General features: G+C 40.4%; 1 protein-coding gene across 1 annotated transcript; it reads right to left on the bottom strand.

The window, feature by feature from the left end:
* Positions 1-417: 417 nt before the first annotated feature.
* On the bottom strand, positions 418-12,578 carry LOC118438503. The gene is made up of 4 exons (XM_035858937.1): positions 12,320-12,578; positions 10,837-11,904; positions 7,896-8,614; positions 418-7,702 (listed from the first exon to the last, which is right to left on the bottom strand). Exons 3-4 carry the CDS (start codon positions 8,382-8,384, stop codon positions 737-739), a joined length of 7,455 nt encoding a protein of 2,484 aa, XP_035714830.1. The 5' UTR covers positions 8,385-8,614; positions 10,837-11,904; positions 12,320-12,578; the 3' UTR covers positions 418-736.
* Between the last annotated feature and the right edge of the window lie 4,658 nt (positions 12,579-17,236).

Here is a 17,236-nt window from a genome sequence, read left to right as displayed (position 1 = left end):
TAAAATGCGACAATTTGAATTTCCCCGCCTCAGGAAAGAATTATTTCAAAACAAGTTACAAATATTTGTTGTAGCCAAACCATCTTTGCATAAGACCCCGTTGACCGTTTTTGTCGATCGTGCACCCAGATCATTTGAAATAATATTTAGGTTTTGACATGACGTCGCAGTAGTTCACAGCATGTAAACGTAGATATTTCAAAAAGCTTTCAAAATTTTGAAAAACGGTATGCGTACCCTATCCTACATTTTAGAAACGGTCATAATGACGGTAACCCCATTGTTCCATCTATCAAGGTGGCCCCACACGACCCCCTTCAAATTAACATTAGTGATGACATTCTACATATATGCTTCTCATATACTTCCACACTAGGTGCAAGTAGATGGAAAAATACAAAAACAATAAGAAATATCGTGTTATTATCACCAAAATGTCTAGAATTTATGTGAATGACAAAGGTTTTATTTACAAAATAATAATAATAGTAGAATAATAATACAAAATTTATGTTGATAATGTACGTACTATGTAATACATAATACATGGTTATATTATAACATTGGCGCAAGTTACCAAGGAGTGAAGTAACCCACGTTATTGTATTCTTATTATTTTAGTCCTACCTAATTAAATTTTTTTTTGAGAAGTCAGTAAATTTACACTTAATAAAATAATAAAATTCTCAGCAACCGTTTTCCATTTAACAAGAAATAAATAAAATTCGAAATTTGTTCAATCAAGCAATTTCTTGTCCTCAATTTTAACAAAGACTGGTTCTTTCCCCATTTTTTGCATTTCCACTAAAGGAACCCCTTCCTTCTCCCGTGTTCCACTTGACACCGGATACTTACCAGTGGCAGATTTTTTCTTCAAAAACGCCATCACCAAGACCCCCACCAAAATAACCAGGCTACCCACACACCCCCAAAATAGCGGGGCCAACAACCCACTCCTCTCCAACTTTGTGACCAGCCCTACCTCAAATTTTTTCTCAATTTCCGGAAAATCTTGCAAAACTCGATCCTCATAGGTTTCTAAAATATCGGCATAATATAAGATCGGGATTTTTGCGTTGGTATCAAAATCGACTGGTGCTCCCCTCTCAGCGCTCACTAGCGCCGTGGTTTGCCCCAAGTTAATCTTTGCGCTGTTGATAACCTTGCCAGAGTTTTGGTCAAAGTAGTCGTAAATGATGAAAGTCGTGGCTTCCACGTCCCCCTCGGTCCCTTCGATCCCTCCGATATTTGTGACCAACAAGTCATTCTTGTCGCGAGAGTAGTCAAAGTTTTGGAAACTGGAATTAATTCCGATTCCGGTTTTGCCTTCCTCTCTAATTACGACGCCATCCTCCATATCCTCGGCTGCGAGGAGGTACACGAAGCCTGCAGGGATTTCGATGGGTCGTGGGACTAATTCCCATAAATTTTTAGTATCAACTACATCTCTTTTTCTCCTTGAAACATCGGTACCCGCGACAAATAATTCCTGGACCGGAAGTATGTCCATCACAATGGAATTTAACAGGACGCGTGTGTATTTCGAGGTCACAGTTCCGTTGACTATGATAATTCTGGCGGGATATTGGTCTTCATACCCAGACATTATAATTACCAAATCTGTCCCGACTTGCTGCACCGATGGGACGTACTTCGTACCGGAAACGTTTCTAATTTTGACTACCATTTCGGATAGGTCGACCACGTGGAGGGAGCCTTCTTTCACGTTCATGGGGTAAATGTAGGTGTTCCTGACAAGGTCAAAGATGACGTAGGTGGTCTGGTTAAAGCCGACGAGATGGCTTCTCAAATCGGCCCGATTTGTGAGGATGTTGACCTCTCTCTCATTTCCGGAATAGATGAAGTCAGTCCCAGTCTCAATGATGAAGGAAACGCCGAGACTTTCCGCAAATTTGGTGAGTGTTGGGATCAAACGATTTTGCACAATTTCTAATTCCAAGTATTCCCGCAGATTTCCGAAACTGATGATAATTTCGCCATATCTGGTGATCCGGATGAGGAAACCGTCCCCCGTGGTAAATTCTGGTCGAAAGTGAAACATCTCGGTGGGGTCGGGTGGGGCGAGGGCGTGGGAAAATGAGACATTTTCGCGGGACTGAATTGTGTAGATTAAGCGGGAATTGGCGAATTGGATGCTGGTAAGGTCAGAGAGTGTGAAATTAAGGAGGAAAATGTGTCTCGTTCTCCAAAGGCGGGACATCTCGGTCGTTTCAATGTCGAAGGTTTTAACGGTGGTGAAATGGTAGTAGAAGGTGGAGGGATTTAGGGGTGCTTTGTCGTCGATGGCATCGTCAATAACATCGTCTTCGTCAATCTCGGTGTCATCCTCACCGCGATCAATTTCTTTAATTTGTGTGCTATCTTGCTTTATTTTGTTTGCCGAAATTTCCTTCTGATCATAAATTTCTGTCGAATTTGATTCCTCTGTAGTACCATTTTCCCCCACTTCCGGTTCGTCGTCCAACTCGAAGACAACCCTGGTTCTCATTCCAACCTGAATTGTGACTTGATACCGTTCACAAGTGACACTTTGGACGAGAACCAAGTCCACGTTGCTCACCGACTCGGTCCCACAACCAAGGATGACCTTGTCAAAAGAAGATTCCCGCCCTTGAACGACCCCAATATTTTGTAAACTCGTGACGAAAAATTCCTCGTTTTCGTAATTGTTTTCGTTTTGCCCGTCCAGAAAGTAAATGGCGCCTATTTTGTCGCGTAAATCAATTTCCAAGGGGCGACCAGGGTGCAAGGAATCTAAGAATTGCAACTGGTTCCGGCCCAAACCTCCATCGATTTCGGAGACGGTTTGGACATCGAATAAAAATATGTTGTCGTCTTTCTCCCTGCCAAGTATGGTGTCCAGGTCGGCACTTGTGTCTACACTGATGTCATTTCCGGCTCCGCGAATCCCAATAATGTCCCCGGAATAGGGTCCCTTTGCCGCGGTGATGGCGGTAATGTCGCCATCTTCATACCGTAAGTCAAGGTCCGTTAGGAGGTGGGCGTCTTGACCAATGTGAAATGTCGGCATGTTGTGAAAATTTAAGGGGAAGTGGTGCACACTTCCGGACCCCATCGTAATCTCGAGATGTCCAACTTTTTTCATCATCTCCACGTGCGACACGTCCGCTAGGGGAAGCTCAAACCGGAAGGAATGCATTGTTGCATTTGTCGGGTGATAAGAAATTTCAACATTATCCACGGATCGGATATGGTACGTGAAATTACCTCGCGTCGCGAGATTTTCGAGTGTTGTAAACTTTTCTAAGATGAATGTCACTTCCGGACGACAAAAAGTGGACGGAACGGTGATAAGATCGCCACGATTGGGAGACTCGCCACCTTCCGTTACCACCAACTTGGTGTCACACGCGGTCGTTACGAGGTCACTTTTTCCCTTCCTTCCGTTTACGATTTGGATGTTTTCGACCTCAAGGGATGGAACGTTGTCGAATGTGACCGTTTTGTTGGGCAGATTTACGTCTATGATGGACGTGGCATAGGAATCCATGAATATTAGAGAGTTGACTCCGCCATGACCGTTTATTCGCCCGGAGGAAGTATCGTTGAGAACGAATGCGTCGTTCGCCTTGCCACCGTGAACCTCCCAATTATCGGAATTTATGCGGAACACGTTCCGCGCACCGACCGCGCCACGTCGAACGCTGAAAGTGCCATTATGTTTTGTAGAGTTTTCTAAAATGTGCAAAATTTGGATGTCTCCCGACTCCACGTCGACGAGCACATTTCCGTTCGAAGAGTAATTCGCATCGGTAAACATGACGTTGAAATTAGGCAAAAACTTGTGATCTGGAGAAATACCGCCGAAATCGAGGTTGAAACTTACACGGTTTTGTCGTTCCTGAAATAATAGCTCAATTTTGCACATTCCCTTGTTCCTGGATGGTATTACCCGATAATCGGAGAGCTTGTAGGATAACATTTGCACAGAAATGGTGAACACTGTGGAATTTCTGAGGAGGAGGTCTGCCCCAAATTGCAACCTATTTTTTTGGTCGGGTTGAAGGTATAATTGATAAGTTCCGGTTTCCGCCCTACTTTCGTAAACCGTGGTTCCGGACGCTATCACAGTCAGTTTCCTGTCTGAACACCGCATACTGGGAACTTGGACCAAATCATGATCCAATTGTCCACCTCCACCCAGCGAAATCCAGTCGGTGTTGCACCCAGCAATAATGGTTTCCTTGGCGCCAGGCCTGCCAAATATAGAATTCACCTTGGACACCGACGCCACGTCATTGTTGTCGCCCTCGAAGCGCAGCCGCCCTTGAACCATATCCATTTCGACACGTGGGAGCACAGATTCCCCAATAATTAAGCTGTTACTGCCACCCTTGCCATCAACCGTGAAGAATCCGTGACTTCCGGTCATTTCAAAGATAAATCGGTCGTCGTGCTCGCCCCCGATAGCGTGCCAGTTTCCGGCCTGAAGTCTGAAAATGTTGGGGAGAGTGGGGGCCCCGTCACGTTTCAATCTTGTTTTCTCTGTCGAATTTAATTCGTGCGACACGCTCAATTGTTCGGTGTCGTCGTCAATTTGGAGGTTGATGAAGCTAAGGTGTCCTCTCTCCTCTTGGAAAACAAGGGCAGAAGGGAGTATTCCGGAAAAGGTTAGTCTACTTCCCCCAAAAAACAGGAGTCTGGTCCTATCTGCGACCATCAGATCCTGAACTTGGCGATATATTTTGACCGATGCATAATCCGAACTAAGGACATTTTCCCCAGTGGTAATTGAAACGTCGAAACGTTCCTCGTCATTTCCCGTGCATTTTGAGTCCGGCGAACCGACCGTAATTGATATTACGTCGGACTCCTTGCCATCCATGACCACCACGTTTGACTTCCCTTTCGCACTGACGAGCAACTTGTGGGGACAGCCTTGTCTGGGAATTGTGACCACATCGGGGTATTGGTCAGTCCCACCGGCCATCTCGACGTAAGCCGTGTCACAAGTTGTGGTGACTAGTTCCGTCTCTTTCGAACGTCCTACGATGTTGTGAATATTTTTGAAGGTAACGTTCCCAACGTTTTGGCCCGTAATCAGACCTTGGGAAAAGTCAATGACAACAGTTCCCGAGATTGAGGGCGAAATTAGGACCGAATTTTGACCCCCTCGACCGTCAATGTTTCCCGAAAATGAGGCCCCACCAAGGTGGAAGTGGTCGTCGTGCTGGGGTGACCCGTACACTGAGAAGGCTCCCGGACCAAGGAGGCGGAATATGTTGGACATTGTGGGGAAACCTGAGACATTTCTTGATTTAGTGGCAGCATCTAAATCTACCAAGATTTGGACAAGCTTGGACTCAAAGTTGGAAACGATTCTCCATTTTAACTGTGATCGTGGGTCGACGATGACAAATTGTGGTGTATTTGGCGCCTTGGAGGAACACTCGAGTTCACTCACAGTTTCCTGATGCGTCTCAACGAATGAAAATCTGGCTTCGCGGTCTTCCTCAAACTTGAACATGAGTTGGCTCTCACTTACAAACTTGGCGGTAGTAAGTGAACCCTCGATTTGAGAGAGAAGTGTCCCGACCCCAAATGTGGTGGGAGTTCGCGCATAAAATCTTGTAAAATCTTGTACGGCAAGGTACAAATGTCCATCGGCAAAACTTCTCGCATCAATTAAAGTAGTTCCGCTGGCTAGAATTGTTGCGGAAAAGGACGGCCCGCATTTTGGGATGGTGATGGAGTCAGTTAAATGTGGTTCGAGGTGGCTACCCCCTCCACCCCCTGAGATAAATTTGGTTTCGCAGGACGCCGTAATATTGTCAGGTTTGTTAGCGCGGCCCACCAGTTTTTCAAAATTTGTTATACTCAAGGATAACCCATTCTCGGAAAGTTTTTCGTCCATAAGATCAATTGTCAGGAGTGATCTCCCACAACTTTGGTCAACGACGAGAGTATTGCCTTGGTCCCGGTACCCTGTACCGTTCAAAGTTCCGGTCAACTTGTCACATGGGCCATTCACATGGAAAGTGTCGTCCCCACCACCGCCATAGAATTGTTTGGTGCCGTCCCAAACGATAAAAAGGGCGTCCGTTTTGTCCCCCTCATTTAAACGGACTGAATCTTTACCTTCGCCCAAATCAATTAGCAAAAACTTTCCCGCCCCAGAACTTCTTTGAATTCCAATCGCACCCAGGCAGAGATAATCCGTGGTCGCGTCACGTTTTGAAACCCTGTCTCCTTCGTCCTTTAGTGATGAGGGTTTGCAAATGTACCCGAATTCGTGGTCCTTTCCTAGTTCAATGTCAGGACTTGACCGCTGCTGGTAGACGTTTTGCCGTATTCTTAAATCCACGGTGCTGTCAGGTACTTCGTGACGCCAGACGGGGGGAGGATCCTTCTCGCAATTGCAGCGCGTTTCAGTTACTGAGTGTCCAACAATGGGTACGACGCCATGAGTTCGAGAATCACCTTGACATATCCTGTCGCCGTAAGGTCCGAAACATCGTCTGTTCGCCCCATAACATTGAGCTTTTCGCTGCCAGTCATAACAATCGGGGATGGAGTGAAGCCAATGATTGCAAAGTTTCTCCTCGAGGAAACAATCCCCCGCCGGGTTGTGGAACGTTCTGGCGGGAAATATCTTGCCGACATATTCCGTATTATTTTTTAGGAATTCTATCGTCGCATTTACGACGATATTGTTGGCCCTCTTTTCTTCAATTAGTTCTTGGATGTAGGTGCTTGTCTCGCTGGAAGTAACGTGGCGCCAGTACTCCGTCGATTTCTCGTAATCTAGGAGCGGTAACTCTGAATTAATTCGGTCCACGTGGTTAGCAGCTTTATAAAAGGCCAGAAATCCTGTCAACACGACATTAATGATAAAAGCGACGGCAGCAAAGATGGGCGCAAGCGGGGGGAAGACTAGCGATGCAACCGCCGCAACGGCGGTGACCGCGATATCGATCGAATCCACCACGATGTCAGCAATTGCGTCGTTTTGATCAAACTTGGAGGCATTTGGGTCGTTCAGAATTTTGGCGGATTTTGTTATGCTCCAAATATTTAGCCCAACGTCGGCCAAGGCACCGACCGGTCCCCCCATTTTCCCCAGGACGGAAGATCCCAACTTTGTGGCGAATTTTGTCGTTGCTTTTTTTGCGACGAGTCTCCCCAATTTCTCGACTCCCTGCAAAGCATAATCCAACCCGATCCGTCCCCCCATGATTGCAAGACTTTGGACGTCTCCGTGCCTCAGTGAGGTCACGACACCTTTTGCCAGCATTACTTTACCGTACGCACCGCTCACCTTGGACGTCCCAGAGGTCAAGGTGGAAACCTTGGCGGCAATCTTGGTCATGCCAACTTTCACTTTTCCGTGTTTACTGACAACTTTGGCGGAAAGGTGGGTCGGATTGTGGAGAATACCGCGAGCCAGAGAATTTTGATCGTTATGCGACTCCAGGTTGGCTTGGGCCAATTGTGCCTTCGCTTTCTTTACTTCGACATCCGTTCCGACGAGCTTGTCCTGGTTTTGGGTGGCAAAGTCGACGATCCGTTTCCGGGCATCGATGCTGTCCGCATCCGTAGATCGGTCAGTGGTGGAGAGCAAGTTTGATAGTTTCCTGCTATCGATGGAGTCAAGATGTACTGGCTTGACGGGGTGGTTTTGGGGATCGTCAACAATTATTGGCTTCTTGTTTCCTCCATCCTGGATATCAAAGGGATTCGAAAACTTGTTAAAATTTGGTAGTTGGCTTTTAAAAACAAAGCATACAAAAACACACTATACATACCGTGTTTTATTTCAAAAATCTAAAACGTATCATGTTTAAAGCTTTCCTCCCAAATCCAAATCAAACTTGTAAATCAAGATAAAAGTAAATGAAAGTATGACGAATTACCTTGTCTAAATTTTGCTTGATTGTGTTATCATCAGTGTCACTGATTGGTATCTTTTTGACATCATCCGTCTCAGGGAGTTTATTTTTAAGAAAAAATACACAATCTGAATTTGCACTGCGGCGCCTCCGATTTCCGGAAGTACATGCGTTAGGCACTCCTGGGGTTGAGTGAGACTCAGAAGATTTGGATTTAGTTTTGGCCTCTTCTTTAATATATTGTTCTACCCGGTTCCAGGCATTTTGTTTCGTGGCGAGGTTAGGGTCTGAGGATGTGCTGATCTTATCCAGCTCGTGGGCACTTATTAACTTTGTTACCTCTCCGTCGTCAATCCAACCAAAGTCAGAGCCTGCTTTGAGGAGGTTTTGCATCCCAATTTTGTAATGGTCAAGATCCGGTTTGAGAAATGTGCGATACTCGTCGAGGAATAAACTCATGAGCCTGTCGTATCCTTTCGACGGTGTTTTCACGATGTAGATAGCTTCAGTCATAAATTTCTTGGCGTACGATTTTCGAACTGTGTCAACAAATTTGTCGAATTCGGTAGGTAGTCGGTCGAATTCGGGTTTCGTTTTTGTGTTTGTCTTAGCTTTTTTGCCGTTTGATTTCTGTATACTGTTCTAAAATTTTTGGAAAATTACTTTCCCAAATTTTTTGATAGTTGTATATTGTCTTGCCGTGAGCAGTTTGACTTGTGTGTTGAGCGGAAACTGTGAGGTGTCTGTAAATCCGGAAAGGTTTATAGGAAATTAGTGTGTGCAATTTGAAACTTTATTGCGGAATATGTATCGACTACATATGTTAAGGGTGATTCATAAAACCTCACCCAGGGTTCCTAAAACCCGGTGTTTTTTTACATTTACGAATAAAACGCTGTGTTTATTGTGTTGTTTGAGTTTTTTATATACAACTAATACAATCAATGGGTGATTTTTGAACTTTCGTCAATTTGGCTTTATGATATCTTAAAATATACTCAAAAACATGTCCGCCATATGTAGGGAATTTGCTAAAATTCAAAATATACCAACTTTGTTGCAAATTTTGACATTTAATTTTCGTCCAAAACATGTCATAATTTTGTCAGATATAGGTTTAAATGGTTTGCAGAAATATTTTGAACCAATATTTACATGCCGTATTAAATTGAGGCATTTGTTTCGCAAATTGGCAAATTTTGAAAAATAATGAAAATTTCCCCTTAAGTTGTTCACGATCAATATATGGAACTTTATGCGGCTCCTTGAGCTACTAATAACTATGTACATATATGTAAGGTGCCACATTCACGTAAATCGGTGTATAATAATAAAATTATTTTCATGTAGTGAGGTTGTATTTCTACTAATATATGATATCGCGTGACTCAACTTAAATCTACTATTTGGACATTATCGACTTGTTATATCGTACAATGTGTTATCTGGTAGAGAGCTTTAAAAAACACTAAAAAACACAATAACACTCGACATATGAGCAAATTACGACACAAAAGACACGGTGTTAGGAATCCTGACCTCACCTAGGGTTCCAAACACAGTGTTTCTTGTGTCGAGCGTTTTTTGAGTTTGTGTTATATTTGTGTCGAAATTTACTCACGAATAGGTGAGCTTTTTGTGTTTTACATAATATATCTTGCACTCTATGGGAGATGGCGTTTCAAAAAAACACAAACCATTCAATAAACACCGCGTTTTATTCCTCAATGCAAAAAACACGGCATTTTAGAAACCGTTTCACGAAATGGTGAAGCGTTGATCAAGATGTAAATAGTTTTACAAGGGGAAATCATTCTGGGACTATTTGCGCTGGTTAAAACCGACTAATTCGCTAATGCATTCATGCCACACCCAAAATGTTCAAAATGCTGTCATTACACAACTCTACAACCATGCCTGAAATACGGAAACTGATGAGAACTTACAGTGGCGTAATTATAAATTTTGGGCCCTTAGGAGGATGGTACGGAGGGGCCCCTTAAAACTATTGTATATACAATTCGTGAATAATAACTAAAAATTAATTATATAAATTTTACCGATTTCATCACGATCTGAATTACAAGATTAATTTAGATTATAGGCAGAGTTTCTTTTACCACTTATCTCGTAAGCCACGCGACAGATTTTAAATATTGTTTTAGAGTTCGAGACCTCTGATCAATTTCAATGATTACAACATACGTTTTTGAAAAATGGGTCTTAAAATCAACCACAAACCGGCCCATGTTGTAAAGACACGCTAAGTTACAATGACCCTTAACATAATACTTCACCAGGGAATCGTGGTCAGGGAAATTTGCAAAGTTTTTAATGATGAGTGGTCTAAAACAATCTCTGAAATGTGCGTCCAAGTTTTCCAATCTTAGAGACTGAAACTTTATTCAATATCAAAATTAGACAGGGACAACATTGAAAACATGAAAAAAATTCACCGACGCCAACTTCACCCACAAAATAAGATAGTGACTCTGCCTGTAATCTAAAAATACCCACTGTAAGCTCAGTTGTGGGGTACCAAATTCCGAAATGTGACCTGGGAAAGCTTGTCGCTCTTCATCGGCCACATTTCATTTTGCTGCTCTACTTTTGTGTTTTTCCGTCATTTTCACGTTCGCATAAATTTATTTGGTTAAACCAACGTAATTGTGGAAGACACTAGTAAATTTAAAAGAATTTGTAGAGAGGAAAATGTAAACATGCCAAGCTATGTGTGTAAGTTGAAATTTGGCATGGTTAGCGAAGCACTACATTTGACCACATCTTACCATGTACCCCATTATGACTTGTAATTCTTCAGATAAATCAGAAATATATGCTCATAGTTAAAATTTATACACGTCCATGCATAAAGTTGCCGCAGTGCCCCATGGGCCCTACAACTTACGGGGCCCTTATGTTTTACCTAACCAACCTAACCCTAGTTACGCCACTGAGAACTTACTTGTCCTTAATCCCATTCTCTACAGCGGACACCCACTTGTCGTAGTACTTTTTCATTACACGCTCCGCCTCGTCCACCGTCGCCGTTTTGAGAGCTTCGATTTCATCATTAAGCCCGATTTTTCCGGTAGATGGGAATTTTCTGTGGACATCGTAAGGAATACTGAGCACCCCCATGCGACCCCTAACGTTTTCATTAAACTTATCCAAGTCGCTGCTAAGCCCTTTGTTGGTTTTCACAAGTGAATTCCGCTCTTCCGTTAATTTCTCGAGTTCTGCTGACTTGACTGCGTCGGTAACCGTGGAAGTTGGACCATTCGCCTTTAATTCAGCTTGTTTCCTTAATTCCTGGTTCCGGGCGAACAGTGCTTTTTCTTGTACCGTATTTCTCGCTATTTTGGCATCAATTTGTGCAGCGTTTTTAGGATTGTGTGATTTCTGGGTTTCCAAAACCTTATTTTCTCTGATAAGATTTGTCATAGCTGTCCTATTTTTATTGTATTTCTTTTTTAGGTCTGCGTCCCAATTTTTTATTCGCAGAGGTTTACTCGGAGTTTCGAGATCTAGGGCGTCAATTTTTTTTGTGATTTGCTTTATTCTCTTACTGTTTGTGGCATGGTTGGTGGAAACTAGTTCTGCCTTTAATTGTTTTCGTTTTTCCACAATCTCCTTAATTTTGGGGGGTAGGTTGTCCACATTTTCGGCATAGTCTAAAATAGAGTAGTTCGGGGCGTGGTCGGACTCAATTACTTTGTCCTTTGAAACGACCGGTTGCACGGAATCGAATCTCCCGCCGCGACCCAGACCCAATTGAATAACGTCTGGATCGCTAGCCAAATTTAGGCGAAAGTCGTCCCTAGTTTTAATTTTGTCGAGGAGGATAACCGCAGAATTATCGTTGTCAACTTTTGTACGTTTTCCGGATGATCCAACATCGCATACGGAGGTAGGCGGAGATAGAAGTGTGCTTAGACTGTGGCCGCTTTGAGCACCCGCGCTGTGATAGGTGGCGAGTAGGAAGAGTGTAATTTGTAGGGTGGCTAGTTTGCAGAGGGTGGGCATCATGTTTCTGGAAAAAAAGATTTCCACATTGATTACATAATTTCTTAATGACAAATCCAAATTCAAGTGCTGTCCCCAGTTGGTATTAATTTGTGTGATGTACATAAATTTCACGAGCTTATTGATCTGCCAGGGTTTCTAACACTGTGTTTTTGTGTCGTAATCTGCCCATGAATCGGTGTTTTTGTGTCTAATTATTTAGTACTTTGTATTATCAGGTAGATGGCGCTTCAAAAATCACAATAAAATCAAACAAAAACACAATATATCGTCGTTGAGCCTTCATTATGGAGGCTTACAACGATATGTACATACATCGCGTTTTATCTCCACATAAAAATAATTTAAAAAAACCTCGTGTTTTAGTAACCCTGCAGTCTGCCCTCTGTAGTTTATAAGTACATGTGAAAGTTCCCAAATACCTGTAATCGCGTGTCCAACTTCTTGATTGCAGGCTCGGCAGAGTCAGATTTTCAAAAAAAAAGATTTATTGAGCCCAGCTAGCCCAAGAGTATAAATATTTCTTTTTTGACAGCGAATGGAGGATTGAAAATCCGTCCAGTCTCACTTCATGAGTAAATACTTTTGTAATTTATTTATTTAGTTATGTGCCTTTAAAAATCCTTACATAGGTAGTGCAGATTAATCTGACGATTTATTTGATACCTGCCATCCAGCGGAGTTCCAGGTGCAGACTGAACTTTGATTCCCGAAGCCCCCCACTTTTATCCGTATTTATAATGAAAGTGCCGAATTGTATAAGTGACCCGAAAACAATGCTCGGAAGCTGATATCAAGCATTAATCTCAATCGAATGACTTTATTTATTGTTGTCTGCACGGTTGACTGACAACCTCCAGATTATCCATATCACTACATACATATATATATAAGATGATTTATTGATCAAGAAATATCAAGTCATACAAGTTTACAATAAGACGGTCAAACCCCACACGGTGGGAAATACTTGACCGACTTGGTATCATTCATATAAAGATAAATATGGAAGCACCTCCAACAATAACGCTAAGATTCTTAATATCTACATCATTAAAAGTTATACATACAAATTAAATATACAAATTAAAAGTTAGACATACTCCCAAACCTCGCAGGATATGAATCACGATGGGATTGACTGGTTTTGGTGATCCATTCTTAAAATTGCACAATGTTGTTCCATATCACCAGTGGTGAGTTAACATGGGAAATTGGTTATCCATCCATCGATACATCCCTCACACTTATCTGCGTGCGGATTATATTTATTTGCAGATGACGAATATACATTTTGCACTTTATATTTAAATACCATACAGAGATAAGTGCTTGACCAAACTTCCAGTTCATACATATCTATGTATGTAATCATGTAAATCGGTTCAAGCAAAGTCAACTTTACTTGTCCAAATAACCATGCCCTGGGCATTTGGGGCATGACGTGTACATAATCCTTTATGTCAGGCATTTAGAATCAGGACATTTTTGGTACTTCTAAAAAAATGCACTTTACCGCGTCCATTTTATGTATTAAAGCTTCCGAAACTTTATAAGTATAAAACAGGTCAAGAGTAAATGTTTGTCTGTTTGGTTGGTTCATTTATTTATGTATGTATTCTTCTATGTAGAAAAGGCAAAAAAACTTTAAGTAAAAATTATGGTAACTATTGGTATCCTCAATTAAACGAGCACCTATTAGCATACAAAATATTATGAATAAATTGTTTCAAAATGCCTTAGGCATATTTACCGTTTAGCCCGTATATGTAGGCCCGGCATGAAAATATATAAACAGTTGGTGCATTTATTGGACGGGCAGGGCATTTGGCCAACCCTGCCTTTACTCAACACCAATGAATCATAGTTGGACAGGATGTCTGGATCACGGTTTAATCAAACAAGGTGTTAGGAACCCTGCTAATAAGTTATAACTAATGAAATGAAGCCACAAATATTTTCACTTGTAAAGATCATTAATGACCACTCTGTACAAAGCCTTTATCTTAAGTGAATAAGTAAAATACATGCACCAAAGAAAACTCAAATTTAATTAAATACACTATTCAAATGCAGAGCATTTATTAATAAAAAATGGACATGTTTAAGTTCATGATAAAGTGTTAAAAATTAATTGAATCTGCGCAACTTGTAATCATGCCTGAAATCCAGCCTGAAAAACCCTGAAATCATATTCTAATTTGCTTAAAGGTGTTCATCAATTTAGTAAGATTCGACAATAATTTCGTAATCATAATATGGTTCTTCTTTATGGTCGATGTCGGGTAACTGTGGTTCAACAGAGGACTCGGGTGACTGGTCACTGTCAGCATCAGTAGGGGAGGTAAAAATACTTGTAAAAATCCTTGGCGAGAAGCCCTAGCCAAGGATTTCCCCATAAGAAATAAAGCGGGCGAGAAATCTTTGGCGAAAAAACCTAGACACTTCTACTACTAGGAATTATTACAGATGAACATAATGAATTATATTTTTTTTGAAGTTGGGCCAAAATTTTCGTGGAGCCAAGCGAAACCGAATACTTCATAAGTTGCTTAATAATTATGTTTTCAGAAAATTTACAACGCCGAGGAAATCTGACATCCAATTTAATTAAAAACTTGAATTGGATACATTTTTTACAATTTCGCATTCAATTAACAATTTTCTGAACACATTAGTCTACAAAAACGATGTGGGTGTAATGTAGGTGGTAAAAAATAGAAAAAAATGGGAGGAACTATTATACAGCGACATATTAATCTGTAATTTTCTCAAAAATTGCCACAAACACAAAGTGGGGATATAATCTAGTTATTATTTTATAAAATTATATTTTCAGAAAATTGAAAACGTCGAGAAAATCTGACATTAACATCTGACGTTATCTGACGTTATTTAACAGATAAGGTTATGATTTTATTACTTAATTGTTATGTACATTCAATAATCGATTATGGTATAACTATATGGGCCACTCTCCCAGACTCGCAACTTGGTAGATTACAACGTAAAATAGATCAATATCTTGTAAACTTCTACCTTCCAATAATTGCCAAAAAACAACGTGCGCGGAAGGCAAGTAGATATAAAGAGTTAAGAAATAAGATAGATGTAGTCCAAGTAAGAGAAAAGTGTGGTATTCTCCCAATTTTAGAACGTAGAGATTTATATGTACTTAAATATGCTTTTAAATATCTGAGAGAAAGTGAGAGTTCTTCGAGGTCACAGCGTAGTTTCCCACTCCTTAAAGTCCCAAGTGTTCGCACTTCTATAGCAAAAAATTCAATTAATTTTTGTGCCATAAAATTATGGAACTCTCTTCCACGTAATTGGGAAAGTAATTTAACTTTTCCTAAATTCGTACAGCAGTGTAAAGAATTGCTTTTGTCAAGAAACAAGAATTGTTACATTTATTATTAATTTATAGATGATTAGATTAGTGCTTCTAAATTATAGCATTTCTGTCATGAATTGGAAACCAGCTTATATTAGCTGATATTTGTTGACAGTTGAATAAAGGTTTACAATACAATACAATACATTAAATTTAATCTGTATTAAAACTTTAGTAGGTTCCCTTATTTTTTGTGATTTCGTATTCAATTAACAATTTTTTCGACAAATTAGTCCTACATAAAAAACATTTTGAGTATGAATAGCAAAAAATACAAAACCAGCTAATTTGGCAATAATAAAACTTATTCCGTGAAAACTGATTAGATTTATTTTTTTTAATTTTTTTTTTAAATTTTATTGTTATCTAAAACGAAGATATTATTCAATACAATAACAAAACGTGTAAGAAGACTTGAAAGATTTCGCCGTCAGAGATGCCGCCGTGACCGTCCCTGTAGGGACAAAGCTCCCTAGGTATCGCCCTGTGAAGGCCAAAAGGGCACTACTTGTTGACTAAAACTATTCACCAAATTTCTCAAGTAATTGATTTCATACAAATAAGAGTTGAAAGTATCACCGCATGCAAATTGGCCGCAAACTGCAATATTGTATGTACATACTTTTATGTATATTTTCAGAGAATTTTAAACCGCGGGAAGACTTGACATAAAATTTAATCCATGAAGCAATTGAGTTGGATGCAGCAGTTTCGCATTCTATTAATAATTTTCTGAACACATTGATATTACAAAAAAATGGACATGGGTGGCAAAAAATATTTAAAAATGTGAGAATTTTTTATAGAGGAGCATATTGAATTGTATTTTTTCAGAAATTTGGGACTCACGTTTCATAGAATTGAACAGAACCTACTAATGTGTTTTTTAAGTTTAAATTTTTAGAAAATTGAAACCAGTGATAAAACATGACATTAAAAAATTAAGTTGTGTGCATTTTTTACAATTTCGCATTCAATTAATAATTTTCTGGACACAAATTAGTGTTACACAAAAAATATGGGCGTGGATAGCAAAAAGTTAAAAAAAACCGGCCGAATTATTGTACAGCAACATAATAAATTGTAGATTTGTGTACGATCTAGTTAACACATTATAAAATTATATTTTCAGAAAAGACAGTGATCGAATTTTATGCTCAACTTTGGGGCCGGATAAAATGATATCGTAATTGCGCCGGTTTTTCGAGTCTATTTTTATTAAATTGCAAATGTGTTGAAGATTGAGAAAATACAAACATAAAAAAACCGGCGCAATTACGATACCATGATTTTTGACCACAACCATACATAGTTTTGCATGCATTTCTCATATGTAACCCACTTTTTACTGATTTATTTCATACATTTTGTTGCTAATGGTTGATTTTTTTTTGTAAAATAAAAAAAATCAACAATCAATAGTGATGTTTTTGCAAAATAAAAAATTACTTCTGAAAACTTTCTTCTCACCCCACATATCATCTCGCACCAACTACTTCAAAAATGCCAAATATAAAGTGTTTCATGGAAGATTGTAATCATCATATTACTACCACCCAAAAACGGAGTCGATTAGGGCAGCCTTCATTATGGCCACTTTACCAGGCTTACATGAATGGAAAATCGGACGATAGCGATAAAAAGGAGATCATTTGTCAAGGATGCTATATGAAGGTAAGTTGATATTTGTATAAATGGACGCTTATTTAATAATTAAATATAATTCCAGATACGGGGTCAATTAAAACCTCTCGGTTTGAAGAATTTCGTCCGGAAAACTCCAATTGCTCCAACCCTTGTACCAATTTTTCCGGAACAGACAAGGTCGAAACGGAGGGCCAATCTGAGCGGAGAAGTTAACGCAGAGGAAGGTGGTGTTCGTGTCGCACAAAATGACGCTCGTGGCGCTGAAGAAGATGATTCTCGTGGCGGAGAGGAAGATGAT

Source organism: Folsomia candida, unplaced genomic scaffold (assembly GCF_002217175.1).
Source record: "Folsomia candida strain VU population unplaced genomic scaffold, ASM221717v1 Fcan01_Sc022, whole genome shotgun sequence".
In the NCBI taxonomy this organism is placed as follows: Eukaryota; Metazoa; Arthropoda; class Collembola; order Entomobryomorpha; family Isotomidae; genus Folsomia; species Folsomia candida.
This window is presented reverse-complemented; position numbering and strand designations above follow the sequence as displayed.